At 33.8% G+C, this 26,956-nt stretch overlaps 1 protein-coding gene across 1 annotated transcript in view; it reads left to right on the top strand.

The window, feature by feature from the left end:
- COL3A1 (collagen type III alpha 1 chain) overlaps positions 1-26,956 on the top strand; it is a 37,910-nt gene that overhangs the window by 4,932 nt on the left and 6,022 nt on the right. Inside the window, 45 exon segments of the mRNA XM_079134895.1 lie at positions 5,663-5,859; positions 6,117-6,167; positions 6,556-6,669; positions 7,392-7,469; positions 9,633-9,686; positions 10,136-10,189; positions 10,916-10,969; positions 11,616-11,669; positions 11,818-11,871; positions 12,512-12,565; positions 12,983-13,027; positions 13,165-13,218; positions 13,667-13,711; positions 14,357-14,410; positions 14,812-14,910; positions 15,547-15,591; positions 15,731-15,829; positions 16,040-16,045; positions 16,047-16,094; positions 16,218-16,274; positions 16,276-16,299; positions 16,301-16,327; positions 16,505-16,558; positions 17,144-17,242; positions 17,542-17,595; positions 17,744-17,842; positions 18,139-18,192; positions 18,304-18,357; positions 18,666-18,719; positions 19,250-19,303; positions 19,603-19,647; positions 20,222-20,320; positions 20,408-20,515; positions 20,747-20,800; positions 22,237-22,290; positions 22,386-22,439; positions 23,119-23,172; positions 23,740-23,847; positions 24,110-24,163; positions 24,423-24,476; positions 24,683-24,844; positions 24,963-25,070; positions 26,026-26,112; positions 26,114-26,134; positions 26,844-26,897. Of these exon segments, the coding sequence (XP_078991021.1) occupies positions 5,663-5,859; positions 6,117-6,167; positions 6,556-6,669; positions 7,392-7,469; positions 9,633-9,686; positions 10,136-10,189; positions 10,916-10,969; positions 11,616-11,669; positions 11,818-11,871; positions 12,512-12,565; positions 12,983-13,027; positions 13,165-13,218; positions 13,667-13,711; positions 14,357-14,410; positions 14,812-14,910; positions 15,547-15,591; positions 15,731-15,829; positions 16,040-16,045; positions 16,047-16,094; positions 16,218-16,274; positions 16,276-16,299; positions 16,301-16,327; positions 16,505-16,558; positions 17,144-17,242; positions 17,542-17,595; positions 17,744-17,842; positions 18,139-18,192; positions 18,304-18,357; positions 18,666-18,719; positions 19,250-19,303; positions 19,603-19,647; positions 20,222-20,320; positions 20,408-20,515; positions 20,747-20,800; positions 22,237-22,290; positions 22,386-22,439; positions 23,119-23,172; positions 23,740-23,847; positions 24,110-24,163; positions 24,423-24,476; positions 24,683-24,844; positions 24,963-25,070; positions 26,026-26,112; positions 26,114-26,134; positions 26,844-26,897 (3,005 nt within the window).

Below are 26,956 nucleotides of genomic sequence, written 5' to 3' on the forward strand. Positions count from 1 at the left end.
CCATCAGGGTGGCCTTGGAGATATAACTCTTTTCATAAGGTCAAGAGAAATAAACAATTGAATTTAACTCCAGATGCTTGTTTTGGGACCAGAGAGAAAAGACATTATGCAGAGAAATCTTATCCCTTAAAAAATCTGCTTTTTAGACTCTTATTTTAACCTTTCAGGGTTTATAAACCACATGGGACAGAGTTTTGAAGCTTGCCTCTGTAATGCTACCCAATCTTTGAAAGCAGAAAGGGAATAGAATGTAATGGCTAAGAGTATTGAATTTAAGAGAAAGTCTTCCTAGATTAAAATTGTAGCTTTACCCCCTGATGATGTAACCGTGGAAAAATTACTTAGCATTTGTCTCAGCTTCTTCATCTGTAATGTTAGGGTTATTGCAGAATTCATCTCATAGGGACTTGACAGGATTAAGTCAAATGGAAACAAACCTCTCAGAACAGTGCCTATGACATAGGAGGTACTATAATGTTCTGCTTGACAATTCCAGTAGAATTACTGGCAAGTAAAATGGCCTAAGAAAGGAAATACTTACTGACTTAGTGGTAATCAAATGTAAATTTTTTTGTTATCAAGGCATAAAATTTAAAGATACTTGTCAATTGTAACAGAACAAGTAGAATATTCTTCAATGTTTCCATATTTGACATTAAAATATATTACAGATACAATTGCTTTTAACTTTGTATTACCTATTTTTACTTTAGGCAAAATAAAAAATTAGTCAACTTATAAGAAATTTTTATTAGAAACACAAAATCATCTGTCTATAAAGAATTTCTAGGAAACACCTAGAAATGATAATTCACAAAGTTTTCTTTCTTCTGATGGGAAAAAGAATAAGCAAAATCTACCTTGCCATGAGAAATGGAATTTTTAGATTGAAATTATCCTTCTATATCATCTACAGACTTTTTCTTCAGAATTCTTGTTAACTCATCTAACATATGTAACTATAATATGTAAAATAAATATGTAAGTAGCAAAATAATTTCATAAAAATATGTTTTCCAAACACTAGTAACATAATCTTAAAGACAAATCAAACTTATTTCATTTAGAAACTGTATGAACTTCAAATATCCACACTTATAAAATATTCAAAGTAATGGTAAAAATGTTATGGTAAGTTACGTATCACATCTGTGATTTTTATTTTTCCAGATTGCAGAGCACCTTTTCTCAGATGAGAATTCAGTAAGAAGAGAAAAAAGAATCACTTGTTGCCAAGTTAACTATTTTTTAAGATGCTTCAGGGAATTTTATTTTTGCTTCAACATGCTATTGAGATAAGCATACATTGCATTATGTTTTAGTTCAGCAATTAGATTATTTCAAGTTAGCATGATTTAATGTTAGAAAAATGGGAACAAAAAAGAGGGAGCATTAAGTATATTTAAATACCTAAAATTATGTTATTGACTTTATTTTTCTCTGAAGTTCCCAAATAGAACTAGGAAAGCAAAGAAAGTAGGAGTGAATTATGCCATGTGTTAGCCTCATTTTGTTTTATAATTTAGATTTCAGCAAGGAGATGATTTAGTATAGTGCATTGCTTGTGTGATTACAGGTAAATCTATTTGAGAAACTTGATCAAATGACATGAGGCAGAGTTTTAAATTAATTGCCAAATGGAACAGGAAGACTACCTTTAAATAACAGCAATAAAGGAAGTAACTGCAAAATCTATTACCTTGTCCAGTAGTAAAAATGACAATGTTCACATTTTATTCACTATTTTTTTCAAAAATATTCAACTTATCCTTTATCAAAGCTGCTCTGAATATAACTAAGAAAAGAAAATGAAATGACTTACTTCTGAATCATATTTTCTATTCTATTTTTAAAAGGTGTTAATAGTTACCAAAAGCATTTTATTCCTCTTGAAGATAAAACACTCTTTTTCTTGGCTTTTCCATGATTTTCTCATGTATTGAGGGCATGAGACATCCATGTAAGAGGTTGAGCTTTGGTAGAACATATTGCTAACCATATATAGTCATGCACAGAATTGACAAATTAGAGGATTTGCACAAAACTCCATTCTTTTAGCAAAGCTTAATAGAAAAACAGAGAAGGGTTGCTGTTCAACCACAAGTTTCTACATAAGACTTTTCAAGACATTGACTTCAAAGCGCCATCTTTGTTTCAAGTGGAAATGCAATAAGTTGTGGTAGCAAGCAAGACTACATCAATTCTTATGCTATTTTTTAAGCATTCCAAATTTCTTTTTAAACTTAGAACAACATGAATTTCTAAACCAAAACAAAACATATACACATCATGTTAACTGTCATGAGCAGATGAGAAGAAAAAGAGCAGAGAGTTGATCTCATAGAAGTTCAGAGTAGAATGGTGGTTTCCAGGGACTGTGAGAAATCGGGGAGTGAATGTTGACTGATCCATGGGTACTAAGCTACAGTTAGATGCAGTAGGGTATCTATATATAACAATAGTGCACTGTACATTTCAACAAAAAAACTAGAAAGGATTTTTAAAGCCTTCACCATAAAAAAATGATAAATGTTTGAGGTAATAAATATATTTAATTTAAATTAATCATTAAGCAATGTATACATGTATCAGAACATTACATGTACAATTTTATGCTTTAGTTATCAATTTAAAATAAATTTGAAAATATGTTAAAAGAAAAAAACAGGAAAAAGTATACTAAAATATTTATATTGAGACTTCTGTGTTTTAAAAAAACTAAAGGTTTCTAATAAAATTTGGAAACAAGAAGTGAAATAATAATTTCCATTTATATAACACTTATTTTAACCCAATTCTAACAAATACATTTAAATTTTTAGACAGTATTTTGCTCTTTTATTTAATAGTTTTCAGAAAAAAACAGAATATACTATTTCTACCAATGAGAAAATACACACAATGACACATAAACATAGGAGGATGGATACATACATAGGATAAAAAAATGATTTACGCTGATTTCAAGACAAACTAAGAACACAGAAAGAGAAGCTATTTAAAATATGAGCTGCTTAAACCCCTTTAGCCATTATCTTCATGTATCTTTAATATCTTTAATGATTTAATAGCTATTTTGTATATCCCACTTACTGTACTAAATGCAGTAAGATATTTCTGATCCAGAGACAAAGAGCTGAAAGAATCCTTAGCACGAACTAGTCGTATGTGAAGGGAGTGGGATGTGGCATGAAATTTGCTTTTTATTGGAAAGATTTTGAGCTGAAACTAATCTGAAGGAATAGTTTATATAAAGTTGATACAGAGGTCTTAAAATCATCCATTTTAAGAAAGAGGAACCAATGTAAAGAAGAAAGAATCTTTAGATCTTTCCTCTCAAAACTTTCAGATTTTTTTTTTCTGCAAACCAATGAATTTAGTTCTTTCAGTTCTGCTTAGAAAATAAATGAGTAAAATGTTTAGCCCCTCTTATGTTGTCAGTGATCATAAAATGAAAAAGATTGTCAGTCTTCTTTTAAATATGTTTTCCATAACATCATCCAATGGTCCTACTTTCCACTGGTAATAAGCATTTTGGCACTCAGCTCTTATAATCACTAAGAATAAAGAAATGTTTCTTTAAAAGCTTAGAAAATACACCTTTCCCATGTTCTCATGTATCTGTTTCAAATATGGAGAAGGAATTACAGTACCTTTTCTAAATAGATCCTTTCTTCCTATTTAAAATTTCAATAAAACAATCATTGCTTTTTCATTTATTAACTCTAGCCCACTCTGGGAAGTTGTAACACAAAAAGACAAATGGATTTTTAAACTTCTAGAATTGATCAAGTTTCAAGGTGTTTCACAAGATGACTAACTGTGTTTCTGCACACATGCATGGAAATGAGAAATAGAAGCAATTTCAATTTCCATATCTGCAAACTCACCACATCTCCATTTTGATGAATTTTTAGTTTAACCTCTAAACTCAAAGTATTTATGAATTTATTTATGAATCTAAATTGCAGAAGATGCAAGAACTTGAAAAGGTGATCTTTGAAATTGTGTATAGTGTCAGGTGGTGAAATCTCAGGACCACTGAAAGCTCTTCTGGCCATTAGGCCACAATGCAACATGTAGTTTTTTGTTTGTTTGTTTGTTTTTTGTTTTTTGTAAACAAATGGGATACATATTGTTTCTCTGTTTGTACATGAAGTAGAGGCATGCCATTTGTGTAATCATACATTTACATAGGGTAATGGTATTTGATTCATTCTGTTATTTTTTTTTCTTCCCCCCTCCCCTCCCACTCTTCTTTTCCCTATCTATAGTCCCTCCTTCTCCATTCTTGCCCCCCTCCCACCTACCATTATGTGTCATCACCAGCGATATCATTTGTCCTTTGGTTTTATGAGATTGGCTTATCTCACTTAGCATGATATTCTCCAACTGCATCCATTTGCCTGCAAATGCCATAATTTTATTATTCTTTATAGATGAGTAATAGTTTTAAAATACTTGTCTCTTTTTCTGAACCATGCCTTCTTCAGACCACATTTAATGTCCTTGTCTTTAAGAAAATAAAAACTTCACTGTCTCAAAAAATGAAAAACTTCTCAACAGTATATTGTTTAAAAACGCTTTTGCAGGTGTTTAGAAACTTATTATTATTTACTCAATTACTGGCAAACTATCATAGTAATCTTCAAGAACTGAAGCTGAATGTAACCATAATCCACAACTAATGCTCTAAGAATTGAGACCAGGTTTTATTTTGGCAGTTCCTGAGCTGATTCATTGTTAATAGCAGCTGAATTCAGTATCTTGCATATAATTAGGAACCAAGACTAAAATTTTGGTTGAGGCAAATTTTTTACCATTTTAAGCCACAAATACACATGGTCATGATTCATATTTTTCTCTTTATTTTACTCATCCCTTGCCAACACTTCTCTGCCTCTCTCTCTCTCTCTCTCTCTCTCCTTCCATTTGCTCTCCCTCTCTCTTTCATCCACTCTCTTCCTCTTCCTCTTCCTCCCCCTCCTCTAAAATCACCACCACCACCTCCTTTTTGTGAGTTGGAAACTTCTTTACAACCACATAGAGTATACAATATATTGTGTTATATAATGTTGACCGACTAATGCCCAACAGAGCTAGCAGTGACATACAGTGTATATAATAAATTTTGTTAAAAGTCTTCCAAGAAATTTTGAAAGAGTTTTATGCTGCCAAGATAAACTCTGCTTTCCTCTGAATTTCTCAACTAGGTTAATAAAATCTAGAAGTTCTTCTGAGTTAGTAACAAAATCATCTTCTTAGTTTAATGCTCCCATCTACTGTTAAACCCAAGAGTAGCAATTTGGGCTTATTTTCAACTGAACAATTAATGAATAAATAAATGTTTAAATGCTTGAAAAATATCCATTGATGTTAAATTTTTAATATAAATGAAATTTAAATATATGTTATTTTAAAATGGACTACATTTTAAGAAAAATTCCCTCTGTTGTGCCAATTTTATGTTAATTAGCAGATTTGGTATTTTAAGCACTCTCTCACAGCTTTAGCAAATTATGTAGGAAAAATATGATTGTCTAATGAAAGGGAGAAAACATTCGTTCCAAACTATCTCTACTTGGGGTCTTATAAATAGTCATGACTGCATAAAAAAAAAAAAAAATAACATTGCTCCCTGTAATCTATTCTCTCCCTGTAGAAGCAAGCTGCACCTATCTTGGTCAGTCCTATGCATCTCGAGATGTCTGGAAGCCAGAACCATGTCAAATATGCGTCTGCGACTCAGGAGCTGTTCTCTGCGATGACATAATATGTGATGACGAAGGTTTAGACTGTCCCAATCCAGAAATCCCTTTTGGAGAATGTTGTGCAGTTTGCCCACAGCCTGCAGGACCCGTGAGTTCCAAGACAATTTGTACATCTTCAAGATTCTTGTTTAAATATGTGAATAACTCCTTTGTAGGAGTCTGTAAAGAAATTCAAGTTGTGTCTTTCAAATAGCCATTCCGTTATTAAATGGAATGGCAAGCATTCCAATTTAAAGCCGAGGGATTGCATGTAATATGATTGAACAAATAAACATGTAAATTGTGACTTAGTTCTTGTAAAAGTTTTTCTGTGACTTGTTAACTTGTATCTTTTCCATTTATTAGACTACTGTCCCTACTGCTGGTCAAGGACCTCAAGGCCCCAAGGGCGATCCAGTAAGTAAACATCCTTCAAATAAATTAATGTAATGATAGTTCTGAGAATAGTGGACTTCTTTTCTTTCCATATCCTTTTCAGATTTGAACTTTAATTATTCAGATAATTTTCTTTATTATTCCATATTTGAATAATGACACCAAATGATAAACTAAGAATTCACAATTGTGCATGTCAAGATTTAAATTTTCCAAAATTTATGTCTTTTAATTATACATTATAATTGTCTTTCACAAGTTTTGTATAAAAATGTATTCATTTACTAGAAAAGGTATCACTTGCATTGATTCCTAATGGTATAAAGTAGAAAAGCAAAAAATGTAATAATGATTCTTAATCACTAGGATGTTTCACTCTTTTGTTTATTTTTACTCTGAATTTTTTTAGGGCCCTCCTGGTATTCCTGGGAGAAATGGTGACCCTGGTATTCCAGGACAACCAGGTTCCCCTGGTTCTCCTGGCCCCCCTGGAATCTGTGAATCATGTCCTACTGGTGGTCAGGTAATGAATTACAGGACTAAAGATTCTCCCTAAAACGGAACCAAGTTTAGGAAAAATTAGAAAGCGTATATAGACAAATCTTTATGAGTTTTAAAAAGTGCTTTCCAAAAAGCAATTCAGCAAGAAGCAAATAATATTGTTTAATGTATTCTTTTCCTGGTATCCAAATAGAACCTTTCTCTAGACTGGAACTAAAATTAAAATAAATTCCAAAAAAATCAATAAGTATATGATCATTTATAATAAGAATGCTTAATTTGGGATACAACTATTAGGCATGTTTAACCATAAGTCCAGAGATATAAATTTTCTTGTTTCGTTAACTGTTTAGAAAAGTAATTTTACCTATCCATTTTTCAGTACAAAATGAGAAGTTTGAATTTTATGATCTCAAGACTCTCTGTGCTTCAAGACTATGATTCTATGTAGTGCTACAAATACTGCTTAGAAATGATGGTTTGAATAAGAGTATATAAGATCAAATTTGGGGCATTAACCTTGAATCTGTATTTAACAATTTAGTTGAAATCTTCATGCATTCTATAAGCAAGTATTTTGGTAATATCTAAAATTATAAAGATACAGGATAGGCATAATAATTAGTACCTATCACCTCTGCCTTCCATGGGTGAAGAGTAGCTGTTGCATGAACATCTTCAAAGTGCTTTTGAAAATAACTGTGATCTGTTAAATGAACATGTCTCTCTGTTTTTTGGCTGCAGAACTATTCTCCCCAGTATGACTCTTATGATGTCAAGGCTGGAGGTTTAGGAGGAGGAGCTGGCTTTCCTGGTCCAGCTGTAAGTACAAATATTTCTCAGCATTTTAGAGTATTGTTTAACCTTTCAGTTTCTTAAATTTTAAATAGTGTTCAAAAAGTATAGCATTTTTATGCCCTTGCACAAAATAGTTTATCCTCTATTAAGGTTGCGAAAGATGTTACATTATTTCTTCTCTCCTCATTTCTTCCTCATACCCCTTCCCGTCATGCCTGTATTGCCACTTGCCATGTGACCCCCTGAGTGGGTGGAGATTTCACCTACTTTCATGCTTGGGTTTCACACTTGTATATTTTCTAATTTTAATCTAATGTCACATTTTGCTTCCACTTTTCATCTTTCTCACCCAAGTTGTTTAGTCTTATATTTATATCTTTTATTCATCCAATCCTACTTTCTAGATAATAGTCCAAGTAACAACTGCTTAATAGCTTAATCTGCCTCACCTCCAATTCTCAAATCAAATAGAAATGTTTCCAGAATTCGTTGATTTTTTATCATCTACCTTAAATAATAACTATGTATTTTGTACCTAAGGACTTTCCTCCATGTAAATGACTTAGAGTTTTCTGTTTTTGTTGTTTGGATTTTTTTTTAATTATTTTTTGTTTTGATTGAACTCAGGGGCACTTGGCCACTGAGCCACATCCCCAACCCTATTTTGTATTGTATTTAGAGACAGGATCTCACTGAGTTTCTTAGCACTTTGCTTTTGCTGAGGCTGGTTTTGAACTCATGATACTCCTGCCTCAGCCTCCTGAGTCCTTGGTTTTACAGAGGTGCACCACCACACTTGACTAACTTAGAGTTTTTTGTTTTTTAATTTTTTTTAGTTGTAGATGGACACAATACCTTTATTTTATTTATTTTTATGTGGTGCCAAGGATCGAATCCAGTGCCTCACGCGTGCTAGTCAAGTGCTCTACCACTGAGTTATAACCCCAGCCCTGACTTAGAGTTTTGATAGAAGAAAATAGCAAAAAGCATTGAAACCTGGGCACCTATGCACCATAAGTGATTAACATGGTAATCCAAGAAAATGACCTTTGTTTTGGAACAGCCTTTCAGGAGGATCAGTAGTAGAGAAGGTTCTGATTTCATTCCAAGTATCTGACATAGGAGTGTAAATGGAACATGGCCCTGAATTCTCTGGAATTGTAGGGGACTGCTGAACAAATCACTGGACCTCATATTGTGACTTCCAAAACAAGAGAACACAGACTTTTTACTGATCCAAAAGGTCTTTTAAAGAAAGGCACTTGGAGTTGGTAGAAAGTAAATTACAAAAAAGAATTTTCTATAAATCTATAAAGTTTTAGGGGCTGTGATTCTTTTTTGTATATTTTGAAGCCACAAGGAGAATTTATGTGACACTGCATCTTAGTTATATTTGCATTATGAATCCTATTCTTTTAATCAGGACTGTATGATTCAATAAAACTACCACTTATTGACATTTCAGAAAATTGATTACAAGAAAAATTTTAATTGCATACTGTTGTTTTCTAAATCTATTATAATTATTTAGAAACAGCATACTACAGAACTGGTTTTCTAGTTTAGCTTTTATTTCTGAATGATGATGATCCATTTGTTATAATTTTATAAATTATTATTTTTACCATGTGTGATGATGATTCTTATGTGCACATCTAAATCTCCATGTCAATGTAACTTGGTGATATCTCTATCAATAGATACTTACAAAGTTTGGGATTGATTTACACTATTTTTTTAGAAACTCAGATCATAAGTTTTATAGTATGCAGATAAATATTTTCCCACACTGAGTTTGGCTACCAGACAAGAAACTGTATCCTTAACCACTGCAGAGTTAGTCAAACACTGCAGGGATTCTCATAACATTTTGTACTCATTTTTCTAACATTTTAATTCCTTTCTTCAAGGATGAAAGTTAACATTTTATACGATTTATTAATAATTTTTATGAATTCTGGGATAATTTCATTAGAAGTGATATTTTCTTATTGAGATCTTCATTGCATATCTTCTATGCATATAGATAAATGTATCTATATCAGTGAAGTTACCAGATAACGAGATACAGTTGTTTGAATTTTAAAAAGAACCAATATCATATCTAAATAGTCATCTCCCTGATGAAAAGGTACAGTATATTTCATAATAATTTACTTGATATTCACTTTCAAATTTATATTCCAGGGTCCTCCAGGCCCTCCTGGTCCCCCCGGTACATCTGGTCATCCTGGCGCCCCTGTAAGTATGGCACTGGGGCGTTCTTCTCCATGGGTGTACAAATCAATGTAGATGCTGCTATCATTTAGCCATTTCAGCCTTCAAAATCCCAATTAAAGGAAGTTTCAACCAAGAAACTGATTATTTTTTTAAATAAAATTCCAGATTTCATTCCTTTACAACAATTACTAGCTATAAAAACTTGGTAAAATTAAATCACGTATTTAATTTGTTTATAATATGCCTTTGAGTTTAAAACAATTCAGTTTCAATGGAATGATATGAATGGAATGGAATATATGACCTTTATTCTAGTATGAAAAAATTTTTGGTTTCAATACTTATAAACTGGAGTAAAATTTGTTGGACTGCATTCACAAATCCAGATTTCTTACTATCTTCAAAATGTAAATGGCTAATATGAAGATTTTGTTACTTTAAAAATATTTACATATTAATCTATTCACTAGGGTTCCCCAGGATACCAAGGTCCCCCTGGTGAACCAGGGCAAGCTGGTCCTGCAGTAAGTAACAACTAAAGCTATATTTAATAAATTGACAACGCAAGGTACACAATTCAACTTCTGTATGGAAAAATCTCTTCATTTTCTAAAACAGCCATAGAGCCCTACAAAGTGGAGATTACATTTGTATTTAAATTTTATGTCATAAATAACTTTTTATGGTATTTGAATTGGTTTCAAAAATCTTAGGGATTCCCTGGTTAGATAGTTATCAGAATTGTCCACTTCATAGATTGGATCAAAATTCTCTGTTAAATACAGATTTCATTTTCTTATAGCTACTCACCCATATACCTACTCTACTGGTGTGCATGTACATATACATATTAATAGGAATTAGTATAGTCTTTCAGAAGGATATGCCATGTAAACAACCAAGAAGTGGAGCTATCTTAATATAATATTTCAAATATTTAGAAATATATTTAGGTATATTCAGCATTTCAAAAATGTAAGATTACATTTTAATATATAAATACATGCATATAGTATAAAATATAGATACATATGACTTAATTTTCACTAAAATAAATTTAATTAAAAGTAAAAATTGGATATAATAAATGTATAATATTAACTCAGTAAATCTAAGTTTCATGATGAGAATCATTGAAAGTATTTTCAAAATGGAGGTCCCTTCCAGGATGCACATAATGTGTTATAATAAAATGTAACAGAAAAGTTTACAAATGTAATTTTTACTTTCTTATTATTTCTTTATTTCAGGGCCCTCCAGGACCTCCTGGTGCTATAGGTCCATCTGGTCCTGCTGGAAAAGATGTAAGTTTTTAAGAAGTGAATGAGGATACAGCAAAATTCTATTTGGAATATTCTAAACAGCATATGCTATATAGCGGAATCTCAGAAGAAATAACATTATTAAAAATTTTTATGTCTTTTCACTTTTAGCTTATAAAAATGATTAAGAATTTACACTATATTTGCATAACTATATATACCATTTGTTGAATTCTAAACTAAATAAATTCCCAAAGGTACTCCTTGACTATGAAGAAGATTCATCCAGTGAATATATCATATATATCACTTAGCTAGAGGAGTTGTAATTTTCTTGTGTGTGCCGCTTGTAATGAAAACAATTGATAACAGTATGAACTTCAGATTCACAAACACCCTTAATATTATGCCTCTTTCTTCTAATTTCTGATGATAAATTCTTCTCGATAGGTTCAGGCAAGGACATGATTATCTCAGTAATGAGAGGCACCTGTATCATCTCTTTACAAGTTTATGTCAGGGTAGAAGTCCTCCTCAATCCTTCTACTAATATATCTGATCTCAAAACTCTGTGTTTAATCCAACCATTTTAGTGAGTCCTTCATGAAAAACAAATTAATCAGGTCACTCTTTGGTTACAGTGTATTTTCTCACACAGAACTCTTTTGTACTCTCTTTCTCCATCTAGGGAGAGTCAGGAAGACCTGGACGTCCTGGAGAGCGAGGATTGCCTGGACCTCCAGTAAGTCTGATAAATTAATCACAATTGCTTAGCTTGAAAATTATTCCATATCTAAATGGAATTAACTAAAAAATAGAAAATATTTTGCTGCTAGGCTGTGATTCTATTTGAAAGTTTGTTAATAATTTTTCCCATGCATTACTTTTAGGGTATGAAAGGCCCAGCTGGCATGCCTGGATTCCCTGGTATGAAAGGACACAGAGTAAGTAGAATTTCTAAATTATCTATGAGGTGCTCCATTTGGTTATGTTTACTTACTTACCTAACCAATTTCATTTGGACAATTTAATTTGTACCAAAAATAGTTGATTCTGACAACTAGGTGTTTTGATGTTTACAAAATACTAACAAGATCATTTGTTAATCAAACTACTTTATGCAAAACAATCGAGTTGATTTAAAGTGTATGAAAGGCTTGGTAAAGAATAATTTACTTTTCTTACCATCACTATCAGAAAAAAGTGAAATATATTATTACTTAGTCAATATAATTTATAAATTGAATTGAGCCTTTAACCTATGTATGCATTAAGTAGATTCAATCAAGTGTAAAATCTATGAACTAATGGAAATAAAATCTACTAATGGAAATAAAATCTAGTGTTCTAGTCAATAGTAAAGGCCACATTCTAAAATCAGATGAAATGGTACTTTCTTGTTTCATATTTTTGGCTGTAAAATCAAATATCTTTAATCTATTTAAATATTTTATATTATTTAAATTAATGTTGTGAATAGTGATATATAGAAAAAAACTAATAATACAAATTCAATGTAAAGTTTAACAACCCTCTGGATTGCACACAAATTTAATATGTTTACTATTTTTATATATTTTATAGGGCTTTGATGGACGAAATGGAGAAAAGGGTGAAACAGGTGCTCCTGGATTGAAGGTAAACCATATTTCCATATGATTATTTTCATTTGATCATAAGTAAATTTAAATTTTAAAGGCACATTTAAAATTTTTATTGTGGGGCTTAATTTTTTCTGACATTTATCAGAATTTTATATGTTAGAAGCTGAATAATAGTGACTATTCCAGTTACTCTATCGAAGTGTCCATGAAACTGAGAGCTTGAAAAGTCTAGATTAAAATGGTTGAACATTCCAATGCAACTCGTCAATTACTCATGTTTAGTCTTTGTGCTTTTAAAATACAGAAACTGAGCTTTCTGATAAAATGCTAATGAACATTTGATATTCAGATGCATCTTTGTATTAGGCTCATAGTATTTTCCATATCATAAATTTTTTAAATAAAATACTCTCTGTTGTATAAAATGGTAACGTATTTTATATGCATCTAGGGTGAAAACGGTCTTCCAGGTGAAAATGGAGCTCCTGGACCCATGGTAATTATGTTTCTTCATAAAATTCTCAGTATTACAGTCAACCTCCACCTAACCCCAAACTCGCTTTTGCTCCTTCCCAATTACTGTTACTCATTTCAAATTTAAAATAAGATCATATTTCCTGTTTCACTCTGTAGGGTCCAAGAGGGGCTCCTGGTGAGAGAGGACGGCCAGGGCTTCCTGGAGCTGCAGTGAGTATCCCTACGAACACAACCCAGTTACATACCAGAGTGACAGATAAGGGTCTCAGGGACCCTTCAGGAAAATGTCTTTTCTACAAAACTATATCAAAGTCAACTGAGTAAATTCTGGCTATAATTATACAAACATGAATAAAAGTTTGACCATTATTGTATCTGTTGATAGTATTTCTTTTCTTGACATATTGATTTAGCATATGTCTTGAGACCATTATATCTGAATTCAGTTCTCAAAACTCGGAATTCAATCCTTCTACATTTGATCAATGCTGTACATGTTGGAATTTTAGCAATTTGACCATAAAAATATGTAATTAGTAAGTAGATTTTAATATAATAGAGGAAATTTCAACTATCTTGAACTTGAATTTTAATCAAATGTTATTGTCACCAGTCTTTCATGATGAAGAATATATTTGAATCAAACTTCTCTTTTTAGGGGGCTCGAGGTAATGATGGTGCTCGAGGTAGCGATGGCCAACCAGTAAGTATCTGTGCCTAAGCCTGATTTGTTCAAGGGTAATAATATATTCTGGACTGTAGAATATTTCATATATATATATGTGTGTGTGTGTGTGTGTGTATGTGTGTGTGTATAAGATTAATGCATACATTAGATTCTAATTGGCTATTTTTATAATGTAATTAATTTTTTGGTAGACCCAATACTCAATATTATATATGTAATCATCTGATTCAAACTGACACCAAGCTCATAAACAAAATCTAGGTTCTGACACTTCTATTGTACTTAATGAATTACTAACATCTGTATGGTCCTTACAATGTTGGCCAGTATTCAATATGTGACATGACATTTGAAAGAGCCCTACCAAAATAGGTAATAATATTATGTTCATTTTGTAAATGAGAGCACCAGAGCTCAAGCCTAATTAACATGCACAAAGTTACAGAATTTATGGCAGAAGGGGGGAGAAATCCAGATTTCCTAACTCTTCAGATTTCCACTCTTCTTATTGTGCCATGTTTCTCTATATAATATTCCTCCATGAATAATGAAAACTGTTTTTATTTGCATGTCTTCTGTATTTTATATGTGATCACTTATTATTTACTTGGAATATTAGGTTTCATTTATTTGATTACGATCTCTTGAAATTTTTTTCAGGGCCCCCCTGGTCCTCCTGGAACTGCAGGATTCCCTGGATCCCCTGGTGCTAAGGTAAGCATATATTTCTATAGAACATGAAAATATCTTGGAGACAACAAAAAGCATTGAATTGCTTCTTGGAAATGATTTAACTAGTCAAATGGATTGCTTTTGTCTATATATAATTGTAAAGTTCTATTCATGATTATAAGAAAAGTATTACCCTTAGCATTCAGCTATCCTGATACCTCTTCTAATTCCTTTTCTCTTGTCCTGTACTCTTTCAGGGAAACAAAACATAGTCAAATATTTACCATTTTTCTCTTCTTTGTGATTAATGAGTCTTTGCTTTAACTACAGTATGTAGTCATAGTACTACAGCTTTGGGAAGATGGTTTTAAACAAGGTCGAAAGGTGAACTAAACGATTAGGAATGGTGAACACAACTGACTACTTAGGGTTTTCTCTCTTAGGGTGAAGTTGGACCTGCAGGGTCCCCTGGTTCAAATGGCTCCCCTGGACAAAGAGGAGAACCCGGACCTCAGGGACATGCTGGTGCTCAAGGTCCTCCTGTAAGTAGCAAATATGGCCATTGAGAGGAAAAAGTCTTTCAATGTTGCTAACAATTAGGGGAAAAGTTGCTCAATTCTCTGCAATGATTCTACTGTGACAAATACTGATCTGATTTGTAGTGAAAATGGTAGTTTTGAGGTTTGTACTATTCTAGAATGCATGAATTTTAAGTTAGTATCACCCAGAATAGATGAGGATGGATAGGACAATTGTCTGAAACTTTGAAGAATGTGCCCTAAACTAATAATCAGAAAAATTCACAAAAGTAACAAAACCAAACACTTCTCCTACTTATGTATTATTTAATAATTTAGAAAAAGTATATATTATCTCTAATTTATTTAAATAATGATAATTCTTTTGCTTATATTTTATATTTTTTGATGCATTTTGGGGAATCACCTCATCTCAACAAATCTTACTGCCTGCCAATAAATATATTTAAAAAAATAAATAAACAGGGCTGGGGATATAGCTCAGTTGGCACAGTGCTTACCTTGCATGTACAAGGCCCTGCGTTCTAATCCTCAGCACCCCAAAAAAAATAATAATAAATAAATAAATAATAAAAGACTCTAAATATATATGCACTATTTGCATTATTAATAATACGTTACCTTTGGTGTGTCCCCTAGGGCCCTCCTGGGACTAGCGGGAGTCCTGGTGGTAAAGGTGAAATGGTAAGTCCCCTGACCCCAACATACACACAACTTGCTCTCAGCTCATACACATACAGATTATATTTGTGATATTTAAGTGAAATATTCAGAAAGGAAAGTTCATATTTTGCTAATATTTATGGTCTTGCATTGTTCTTAGGGTCCTGCTGGCATTCCTGGAGCTCCTGGATTAATGGGAGCCCGGGGTCCTCCAGGACCACCTGGTACTAATGGTGCTCCTGGACTTCGAGGAACTGCGGTAAGTGGCCTTTTTTTTTTTTTCCTCGCCTTTGTTGCCAGAAAGTTGTGGCTTAATTCTCACAATAAAAATATTAATCATGATTTTTTTGTTTTGCTCCGATTCAGTTGAATAGATTTCACTTTGGTGAAACACTGAATCGTGTGTTACTGGTGATGATTTTGTTAGTTGGCTCCTCCTGTTCCAACCTAGATATTTGTATCACTTTAGGGTGAACCCGTGTAAGAATGGTGCCAAAGGAGAACCAGGACCACGTGGTGAACGTGTAAAGTACTACCAGAACAGATTTGTTATTTCTTAGAGAACGAGCACATAATTAGAAAGTACAACAGATAAAAAATTTGCAATTGAATTTAGTCATAATCCTTTACTTGTCATTATTTTTTAGGGTGGAAGCTGGTTCCCAGGTATTCCAGGACCAAAGGGTGAAGATGGCAAAGATGGACTCACCTGGTGAACCTGGTGCAAACTGGAATACCAGGAGCTGCAGGAGAAAGGGTGGGTTATACAGGCATCATCCATAAGAGGCAGCCACTATTTTTCTTATGTTGAATATTTTTATGTTGAATATTATGTTTAGAGCATTTTATAGCATGAGACTATCTATATTGCCACTCAGAAATTATGAAAAAGTTTTAATCTCTAAGACAAACATATTTGACTCATTACTTCCAGGGTGCACCTGGATTCCGAGGACCTGCTGGACCAAATGGAGTTCCAGGAGAAAAGGTAGATAACTTTAGTTTTTATCTTCCGAGAGGCTGGTACTACAAATAAGTATTTCTTCAATATAGCTTCCTATCAATGAAAGCCTAAATCTCTGTAAGGTATTGAATTTAAAATATTCCAATGTAAAACAAGTCCCTCCTTAGCCACTTTCCTGGCTTCGTAACTAAAGAATGTTATTTAATCTCTATGGTAATCTTTTAACTTAACTGTGAGTTGTAAATCACTTATCTCAGCATCATTGCAAAACTGAGATTAACTAAAATACCTGAAAATCCTTTGAAAACTCTAAGTAATATGAAATGTAATTTCATACCTCCAAATATACGTGACATTTATTGTTCAGAAGTATATTGTTAAGCCAAATAAATACTGTTTGTTTGAAAGATGTGATGTTCCTCATATTTTTTAAAAAAATGTTTTCATTATGGCAATTCATGCTAAAATGACTACTCTTCTAAGGATGTCAGCAACACATTAGCTGTCTTTAGTAGGCCAAATAAGTTCTATAGTTACAACTTAAATATTGTTGATATCTAAGTCAATGCAGTCTCTTTCAAAGTTTTGTTTATTTATTTCACTATTTAGGGTCCTGCTGGCGAACGTGGTGGTCCAGGCCCTGCAGGTCCCAGAGGAGCCGCTGGAGAACCTGGTCGAGATGGTGCCCCAGGAAGTCCAGGAATGAGGGTATGGATTTGTTTGAATAACACTTTAACCTGATAAAAAAAAAGGCAAGATAAGTGACTTTTTGTAAGCTCAAATCAGAACAAAGCAAAATTCTGTTAAGGAAATGAAGGCCAGGGCAGATTATGAAAGAATGAAACATAGAACACTTGACTAAGATACTTTACAGACAGAAAAAAATCAAGGTGTCGAATATGAGGTTACATATGTAGGTAGAAATATCCTACTTGTATAAACAGGTTATGTTGTATTGTTTAAAAAGTTTAATTTAAATCACCTGACAATTGACTTCTTTCATTTAGGGTATGCCTGGAAGCCCAGGAGGACCAGGCAATGATGGAAAACCAGGACCTCCCGTACGTACATTTTTAAAAAATCTTATTTTACAAACCCAGTTAAAAAAATGTATATTTTGACCTATCCTTGAATATATACTTTTATATATTGGATGTTTTGATCAGGTATTTATCTAACTTTGATTAATAAAATTGTTTATTTCATCAGGGAACACAAGGAGAAAGTGGTCGCCCTGGTCCTCCTGGGCCATCTGGTCCCCGAGGTCAGCCTGGTGTCATGGGTTTCCCTGGTCCTAAAGGAAATGATGTGAGTTCCTTAATTAATTTATTCAAAAATTATATGACAGAAGGCCTTTACTCTCCATCTGAGGGTGTAGAAATGGCCAAAACAGCCCTTCCCTCAAAGCATGGAAAAGTATATGAAAATCAATTAGCATATAGAAAGAGGGCTAAATATAATTAGTTTTACGTGTGTGTGTGTGTGTGTGTGTGTGTGTGTGTGTATGTGTGTGTTACAGGTAGATCAAAAATAGGAGGGAACCATATTTATGTCATTGGTGATTTTTTTTAATTGATGAATATTGGCCATTTTTTTTTCTTTAGGGTGCTCCTGGCAAGAATGGAGAACGAGGTGGCCCTGGAGGGCCTGGCCTTCCAGTGAGTAGCTTTCATCTACTTATATCTAGCCTCCTCACAGATGCATTCATGCCCACCCTTAGGACTGCTCTTTGTTATCTAATTAACTGTGCTCCTCTAACTTGTCTTTAGGGTCCTCCTGGAAAGAATGGTGAAACTGGACCTCAGGGTCCCCCAGGACCTACTGTAAGTTGACTCACATAAATTAGAGTTGGAAATGGGATGGAGTTTGGGTAGGGCAAGACTTTGGACACTCTCTGACACTGCGTTATTATAATTTACCAAAATAATTATGAAATTTGTTAAGTTATCTAGCTAAATGCTTACAATAAGTAGTATTGTAGTGGTCTTCTTTGGATTGCTTCCACAGCCCAGAAGTCCCCTCTTCACACCCTTATATTTTAAATTAAGCTATGAGCCTGTTGAAATGTCAACTGTAGACTAAGATGAAATGGTATTTGTAATGGAGTGTATCATTATATTTTTCTACATAGGGGCCATCTGGTGACAAGGGAGACACAGGACCCCCTGGTCCCCAGGGGTTACAAGTAAGATCTCTTTCTTTAAATTTCATTGGGTACTTGCTTTTAGCAGCCAATCCTATAAGTTGCTTTTATAGTTATTTTGTTGAGTGAATTGACTGTTCAAATTCTTTGTGAACCTAATAGATTACAATTTATCTGAAGTGTAATTTGTAATTTTGTCCTGAAATGTTGGTCAATGTTAACAGGTTGACATATTGTCAATACCTACTCCAGAATGTACACATTGAGTAACTATGAAAGAATTAAACTCATGTAACTCTATGTGTTCAGACTTATTTTTCATCATAACATAAATCCACATAGCTAAATTCATCTCACCACTTTCATCAATTCATTTTTATATATAGCAGTAGGAAAGAGATTAACACACTTAGAAGATATTATCATTGCATCTCTGTCATTGGATTTTGAGTAGTGCAAACTGTATATCTCTGAAAAGACTATGAAAACTTCTTTGAATACCTTGAAGAAATATGTTTACATGGAAAGCATTGTTTGAAGGGATCACATAATGCAAATATGTTTCTCTGTAGGGCTTACCTGGTACTGGTGGTCCTCCAGGAGAAAATGGAAAACCTGGTGAACCTGTAAGTGCCATTTCATTTTATAAACTAAGAAATAAATAGTAATCACTTATCAGTTACTAACTTTTGCACTTTTTCATGCTATGGCATGTAAGTTTTGATATTTAGTTTTGAAATACACATTATGAAACAAAAATGAATAAAGGTCGCCTAGAGTGTTTGAATCTTACTATAAAATGAAGGAACTTACTTCAATATTTCAACAATTGTACAATATAAACAAACAAATTGGACGTATTTACTTCTTATATTTGCATAATGCATTCTGATATAGACTTCATCCTGTAATCCCCACTTTCTAGGGTCCAAAGGGAGATGCTGGTTCTCCTGGAGCCCCCGGAGGAAAGGTAACATTTCAGTTTCTCTCTAACTTTTTCAGCATGTTATACAACAATTCATCTGTAATGCATTTTTAGTATATTAAACCAAAATAGCACTTCTTTAGAAAACCAACACTTCAAATGTTTGGTGAATCCATTTAGGGAAGCTCAGACATTTCTGATACATTGTATTTGCTTCATCTAGAAAATTCAGTTCTCCGACAGTAATAATAAACAGTAGAGAATCAGCCACAGGCTTGAAATCTCAAAAGGCAAATACTGGAAACATATTAATTCTCTACAGAAAAACTGTTTTTGTAGAACTTTAAAATTTGACCAAGTGAATACAATAATAATAACTATTTCAAAGACAACTAATACTTAGGGCAGACCAAGAATCTGAGTTTCCTTGTTTAGACTCTTTAAGTTTTCAGTTTCTATACAACTGATCAATATTTTTTACAAATATAAAAATTTCCAAACTGCTTAAAAACATCTTAAAAACCTAGTGGCCTATATCAAAATTATATGATCTAAGGTGATTTTGTTTTGTTTTTGGCACTGGATTTTCTAACTTGGATATCACATTTTCCCATGACAGGGTGATGCTGGTGCCCCTGGGGAACGTGGACCTCCTGGGTTGGCAGGGGCCCCAGGTCTTAGAGGTGGAGCTGGGCCCCCTGGTCCTGAAGGAGGAAAGGTAACTCCATGGGATTCAATTCCCCTATATTTTAGAAAACACATTTCGTTTCTTTCTTTCCATTGACTATTTCTCCCACAATTTCAGGGTCCTGCTGGTCCCCCTGGGCCAGCTGGTGCTGCTGGTTCTCCTGGTCTGCAAGGTATGCCTGGAGAAAGAGGAGGCCCTGGAAGTCCTGGCCCAAAAGGTGAAAAGGTACTGACTCCTTTTCTCTTAATTATGTAATAAAACAGATGTAAATTAAAGACAAACCACACACTAGAAATAATCTATTTTCAAAATTAGTCATTTTATACTAAGTAAAATTTGAGATGGATCAGAATGCCTCATATATATATAGCAACAAATTCTAAGAGTTGCTCCTCTTCTTACTAGATTTCCACTGAGGATATTTGCAATCTGATGATGATGGATTTTATTTGACAGGGTGAACCAGGTGGTGCTGGTGCTGATGGTGCTCCAGGAAAAGATGGTCCAAGGGTGAGCATTCACATTTGGGAGTAACAGGCCTTATTCATGTGTGGTATGGGACAGTCCCTTAGTTCAACTCATAATAAATTTAGACCATATTTAACCCTCTTCTGGGAAATATAAGAACCCAAATTAGTCAATTATTTGTTACTAGTTCACTTCTATCATGATCTGATAGTTCTTTGATGACCTAAAAATGAAAACCTTCAAAAGTATGCCAAAGGTCACAAATCAACATCATAAAGAGACCCTAAAATCCAAAATAATCAATATTACCAGTAAGAAACTTTTTGTTTTAAAGAACATTATAATTCTATAGTACATTCATACCATGGAATGCTACTAGCAATAAATGGAATGAAATGTTGGTGTGCGCAACTTATACAAACCTCAAGGACATGGGACTGACTGAAGAAAAGCCGCTGCAAAGGGTTACATAGTGCATGTTCTCATTCTTGTTCGACAGTCATGAAATGACAGTCATGAAATAACATAATTAAAGAGCTGGGGAATATGTTAGTTGTCACAAGGATTTAGGAATGAGAAGGAAGTGGATACGGTCTAAAAAGGTGACACAAGAAAGCAGTAGAGTGATTACACAGTGACTGACTGTGGGGGCAGTCATGCCAGGCAGCAAGTGATAAAATGATACAGAACTATACACACATGGCACACACAAGACTACAGAGGTAACTGCTGAAATCTGAGTGGATGATGCCAATGTCAGTTTCTTGGTTTGATATTTTACTATAGTTCTGTAAGGTGTTAATTGTGGTGGACAGAACTTCTTCTTATACATTTTTTTGTATCCTTCTGAGAATCTGTGACTATTTCAAAATAAAAGTTAAAAACATACAAGAAATTGTAAAAATTCTATTCACATTAACAAACATCTAGATTAGGCTGAAGCAAACATGTCATTTTATAGACATATTTACTGGAATCATCTTAAAGTAATTCATATACCCTTCAATTTGATAGACTAGATAGATAAGCCATCGTTCAATTATTTTTTTAATTGCCTAACCATTGATGTAATATGGGTAAAACTAATATTTGTAAGTTTCAAAATGTAATGGGAATGATGGTACTTTGAGTAAACATTTTAAATGATCAAGCAGTTTAATAAAGGAATGTAATTTTAAAAAGACATTATGGTAAGATCTCACATCACATCCTATTTATCTTCTACAACAGAGATAAAAATGATGAATGAATCAATAAATTGCTGCTGAATCATATTGTCTTCTAGTATCATCCCCAGAGAATTTGCTGTTTACTAAACTTTTCAGTCATTGCAGTGATTAGTATAACAATCAAACCATGAAAGAAATTATATTATCTAGTTTATTTAATACATAGATATAAATATTCTCTTGGAATAATATTTAAAAAATGAGATGTTTTATCTTCAAAATTAAAAGGTATATTTTTATGTTCCCCAGGGTCCTACTGGTCCTATTGGTCCCCCTGGCCCCGCTGGTCAGCCTGGAGATAAGGTAGCCTATAACACTGTTTGGTATCAAGAATAAAATGACTTAGACTTTTGGATGCAGGATGGAGATGATATTGTATTTGTTTACTCTCTTCTCAGGGTGAAGGTGGTGCCCCTGGACTTCCAGGTATAGCTGGACCTCGTGGTGGCCCTGTAAGTGTTAAAGACATTTTCAACCTATTTTCAAATCTCACACAGGAAATAGCTACTTGTTCTGCCCTTTTTAACAATTCTGCCCCAGTTACCCTGAGCCTCAGTTTGGGAGTTCTATCTCTTCCTAGAGACATAAAAGGGAATAGTAAAATTTTAAAATATAAAATCCATAAGAGACATATATAAGCCACGCTTTCTTGCCCAAATAACTCTTGAAAAAATAAAAATTGCACAAGTAACATACATTTGTAAATGAATTTCTTAAACCTACAATATCTTTGCCTGACAGTCGTTCTAGGTTAAAAATTCTCTACCTCCAGGTTTTAAGACTCAAGATAGATATCTAGTAGACTTTTTAATTAACTGACTTTTCATTTAATGAAATGTTTTTTAATGCATAGATTTCTGGAAATGATGTAATCAAATGTGCTAAATATTTCAACATTTTAAATGTTTTTGTTTTCTTGCAAATAACACCATGGTCAGAGGCATACAGACTCAATAGTTGTGTTGTCTGCTTTTAATTTTGCTGAGAAGTGGTAAAGACTTCAGAAGTTAAACTCTGTGTTATCATTGCACATTTCCTGTTTAAAAGAAAGATAAGATGACACAGGGGACAGTGTGCATTGCCTGAGGAAAAGGTCTTTGCTGTGTCTAATGAGGGTATTTTTCTCTTCAGGGTGAGAGGGGTGAGCATGGGCCTCCAGGACCTGCTGGCTTCCCTGGTGCTCCTGTAAGTACGCATGTTTAAACATGCATGTCACACAGCTAAAAAAATAGAAGTATAAGTTAACATTGGGTTTTAGTCTTTCTTCAGCCACTTACTCCCTGTGAAGTTATTTTATCTCCATTTTCCTTTAATTTACATATATCCCCACTCTTTTAAAAATGGAAATAAAAACACCTGTCCTGCCTTTACACCTGGGTAGTGAGGCTAGAACAACACCATAGACTTAAAAGCACTGAAAGTTTTTAAAAGTTCTTTCATTATCAGATGATGTTCATTAAAATTTTCTCTAAATTGATTTTTTCTCAAAGGAATTATTTTCAAATGCATAAATCCTTGGAAAGGTTTTCTCCCTAATGGCAAATTATATACGCCTCACACTTTCTTAATAAATTGTTTCTATTGTGGGAATATTTTGATTGCCTTTACTTTGGCATGACTTCAGAGAGCTCTCTATTCTTACTTTATTTCAACTTCTTTCATCTGAAGATTGATATATGCTGAAAAGAAATAAGGATACGCCAAGTGTATTGTTAAGGATGTCAGCCAACGGGCCTTTGTTTCTGCCTGCAGGGACAGAATGGCGAGCCTGGTGCTAAAGGAGAAAGAGGTGCCCCTGGTGAGAAAGGTGAAGGAGGCCCCCCTGGAGTTGCAGGGCCCCCTGGAGGTGCAGGACCCGCAGTAAGTACTCTCTCCAAGCCTTCAACAGAAAATTCAGATTTATCAGGAATTTGATACTTCACACAGCACGCCATGGTGAAAAAGTATAATTTTCATAGAATAAAATTCTAAATTTGAATTGTGGCCCCAGCAGTCTAGATAGGACCACATTCAGGTTATTTTAATTTTCATGAGTTTACTGGTTATTGAAGGTTAAATGCTTCTCTCAAATTCTTATTTTGGTGCTATATTAAATAACCCTTTTTTTCCTCCATTTATACAGGGTCCTCCTGGTCCCCAAGGTGTAAAGGGTGAACGTGGCAGTCCTGGTGGTCCTGTAAGTATTGATCCTCTTAACTATTATTGAAAGCATTGATTGACATAAAAAACTACTTGAAAGACATTAGAGCCATAAATGAATATAGAAATTGTTAATCACTCATTTATGAGTTATAAGTAAATTTCAAGGAGATAAAGGCAACCATATATGACTTCAAGGTAGAATGTAGATGCCATCACGTTTATTATACTTTATATTTGTTTCCAGTGAATCATTACTTTTGAAATTTAAAAAAAAAATTACTATTATTTCATAGGGTGCTGCTGGCTTTCCCGGTGCACGTGGTCTTCCTGGTCCTCCTGGCAATAACGTAAGTTTTTTGGAGCTCTTTTTTTCATTATGTACTTCAGAAAGAACATTCATATAGCTGTAAGACAAGAAACACTTATTGCTACATACCTCTTGATTCCCATATAAAATTACTTGAAAGAAGTTAAAAAAAAAAGGGAAAGAAAAAATTCACTTTTTCATTAATACTTAAATTTTCACATTTAAGTTTCAAACAATTCTTTGTAGGGTAACCCAGGACCCCCAGGTGCCAGTGGTGCTCCAGGCAAGGATGGACCCCCAGGTCCTGCGGGTAGCAGTGGTTCTCCTGGCAACCCTGGAGTGGCTGGACCAAAAGGTGATGCTGGTCAACCAGGCGAGAAGGGACCACCTGGCGCCCAGGGCCCTCCGGTGAGTGGCTTCATTGCTTTATTGATTGACGGTACTATTTTACTCTCCATCATAAACTCAATAGAAGAAAATGTAGTCACATAAAGATGAACTGAGTCTTCATTATCTGTCACAACAGGGAGCTCCAGGCCCACTTGGAATTGCAGGGATTACCGGAGCACGGGGTCTTGCGGGACCACCAGGCATGCCAGGTCCTAGGGGAAGCCCTGGTCCTCAGGGAATCAAGGTGAGGGCAGTTATCTCTCCCTGAACTCTTGCTTTCTTGGACAGCATTCAGAGATCTTCTCATCATATCAAGTGTGAAAAGTTTCATCTCATAGGTTCAAACTATCCAAGGGTTCACCTTTTTGTAGATTTGCAGAAACACAAATTTTATTAAGTGATCCCAGGACACAAAAGCAGGCAAATAACTACCAAGTTTTAAATATAAACACAAATAAATTAATAGCAAACAAAAATAATCTTGCCATCTCAAATACTTCTGTTAAGAAAGTTGTGAACATTCTTGAGCTTGTTGTCTGTCAGTCTTGAAGCGAGTAATACTATTAGCTTACAAACCTTTGAAAGTCTTTAATTGGTACCTATTATCTATCCACTCAAGTCATTTTGCAGTCTTCATTTTCTTTTATTAATATTACCATAGCATTCTAGTGCATAGCATTTAAAATATTCATTTGGTAATTAGGGTAATAAAATTCCATTTTTATTTGTGCTCACATTATGATACTGTAAGCACCTCTTTTAAAAATGTCAGGTAATATTGTCATTAAACTAAAATTTAACATTAAGTGTACTCAATTTATATAGTATAATCACTAAATGTATAGTGTTCATATAGCAACAAATAGTCAACATAAGACTATAGTTCCATGATGACTCACCATTATATTTTCTTGCATTACTCATGTCTATTTATACATCTTACTTTAGAATGTACTTTGAATAAGATAATCAGTGCAATTACACATTCTTTTGGTATCCCAAGTCACTGGACCGGGGAAAATGCAAGAAGCTTGCTTTTTCTCCAACTTTTCCCCATGGTGGATACAGTGTAGGGAAAAGAACTTTAGTAGAAATTGAGTAAAACAAGATATTTCTGTGAGAAATAAAGAGATATGATAGCACCATATTAATGGATTTATTGAATGAAGATAAAATATCTTTTACTTATCTGTACACAGGGTGAAAGTGGGAAACCAGGAGCTAGTGGCCACAATGGTGAACGTGGTCCTCCTGGACCCCAGGGTCTCCCTGGTCTAGCTGGTGCACGCTGGTGAACCCGGAAGAGATGTGAGTAGCAATTCTCAGGAAATATTCAACAAGTTGGGTAGAATTGGTCACTTACTTAAAGAAAGATACAACTGAGCCTTAGTATCTGAAGTGTAAATATGGCCAAGTTCTTTTTGCTTCTCTAACAACATATTCTGTCTATTGCAACTTAGAATAGCCTTTAAGGGCTGTGATCCTTAATATTGACCCAATAAATAATCATAAGAAAGTATGATCTATAGCTAAATTAAGAAACAAGTTAGTAGAGGGAACCCCAATTTACATTTTTTTTTTCTGGATGAAAATGTTCTGCAGTTATCTGTGATTAGTCCTTTTTTCTTTAGGTTTTTAAATTAATGTCTTAAATTGACAAATCTTAATTGTATATATGAATAAATACAATGTGATATTTTTTATATATGTGTTAGATGTGGAATGATCAGTAGATTTCCATTATCAGTTTACATCACTGTTTCTCAAACTATTTTCCCTAATCACATCTCCTCATTCCACCTTACAAAATTTTAGTATCACAGAAATACTTCATATCTGTTCAGGTATTAATGACTCTTTGAAGGGTCCAACTGCATTGTAATTTCTAATATTTATTGCCCAAGACCTGATTTTCACACCTTGAGAACTATATTGCCCTGTTAGGAATGAGTGTTTCATATTGTATATGGTTTGAAGGAAATTGATTTGCTTTTTCTCTCTTTTTTCTTTTTTTCAGGGAAACCCTGGATCAGATGGTCTGCCAGGTCGAGATGGAGCTCCTGGTGGCAAGGTATAACGTTCACATGAATCATAGGTATGTGTAATAAAAGCAAGTGACCATCTCATTTA

The sequence above is a fragment of the Sciurus vulgaris genome (genome assembly GCF_902686455.1).
Source record: "Sciurus vulgaris genome assembly, chromosome: 3".
In the NCBI taxonomy this organism is placed as follows: Eukaryota; Metazoa; Chordata; class Mammalia; order Rodentia; family Sciuridae; genus Sciurus; species Sciurus vulgaris.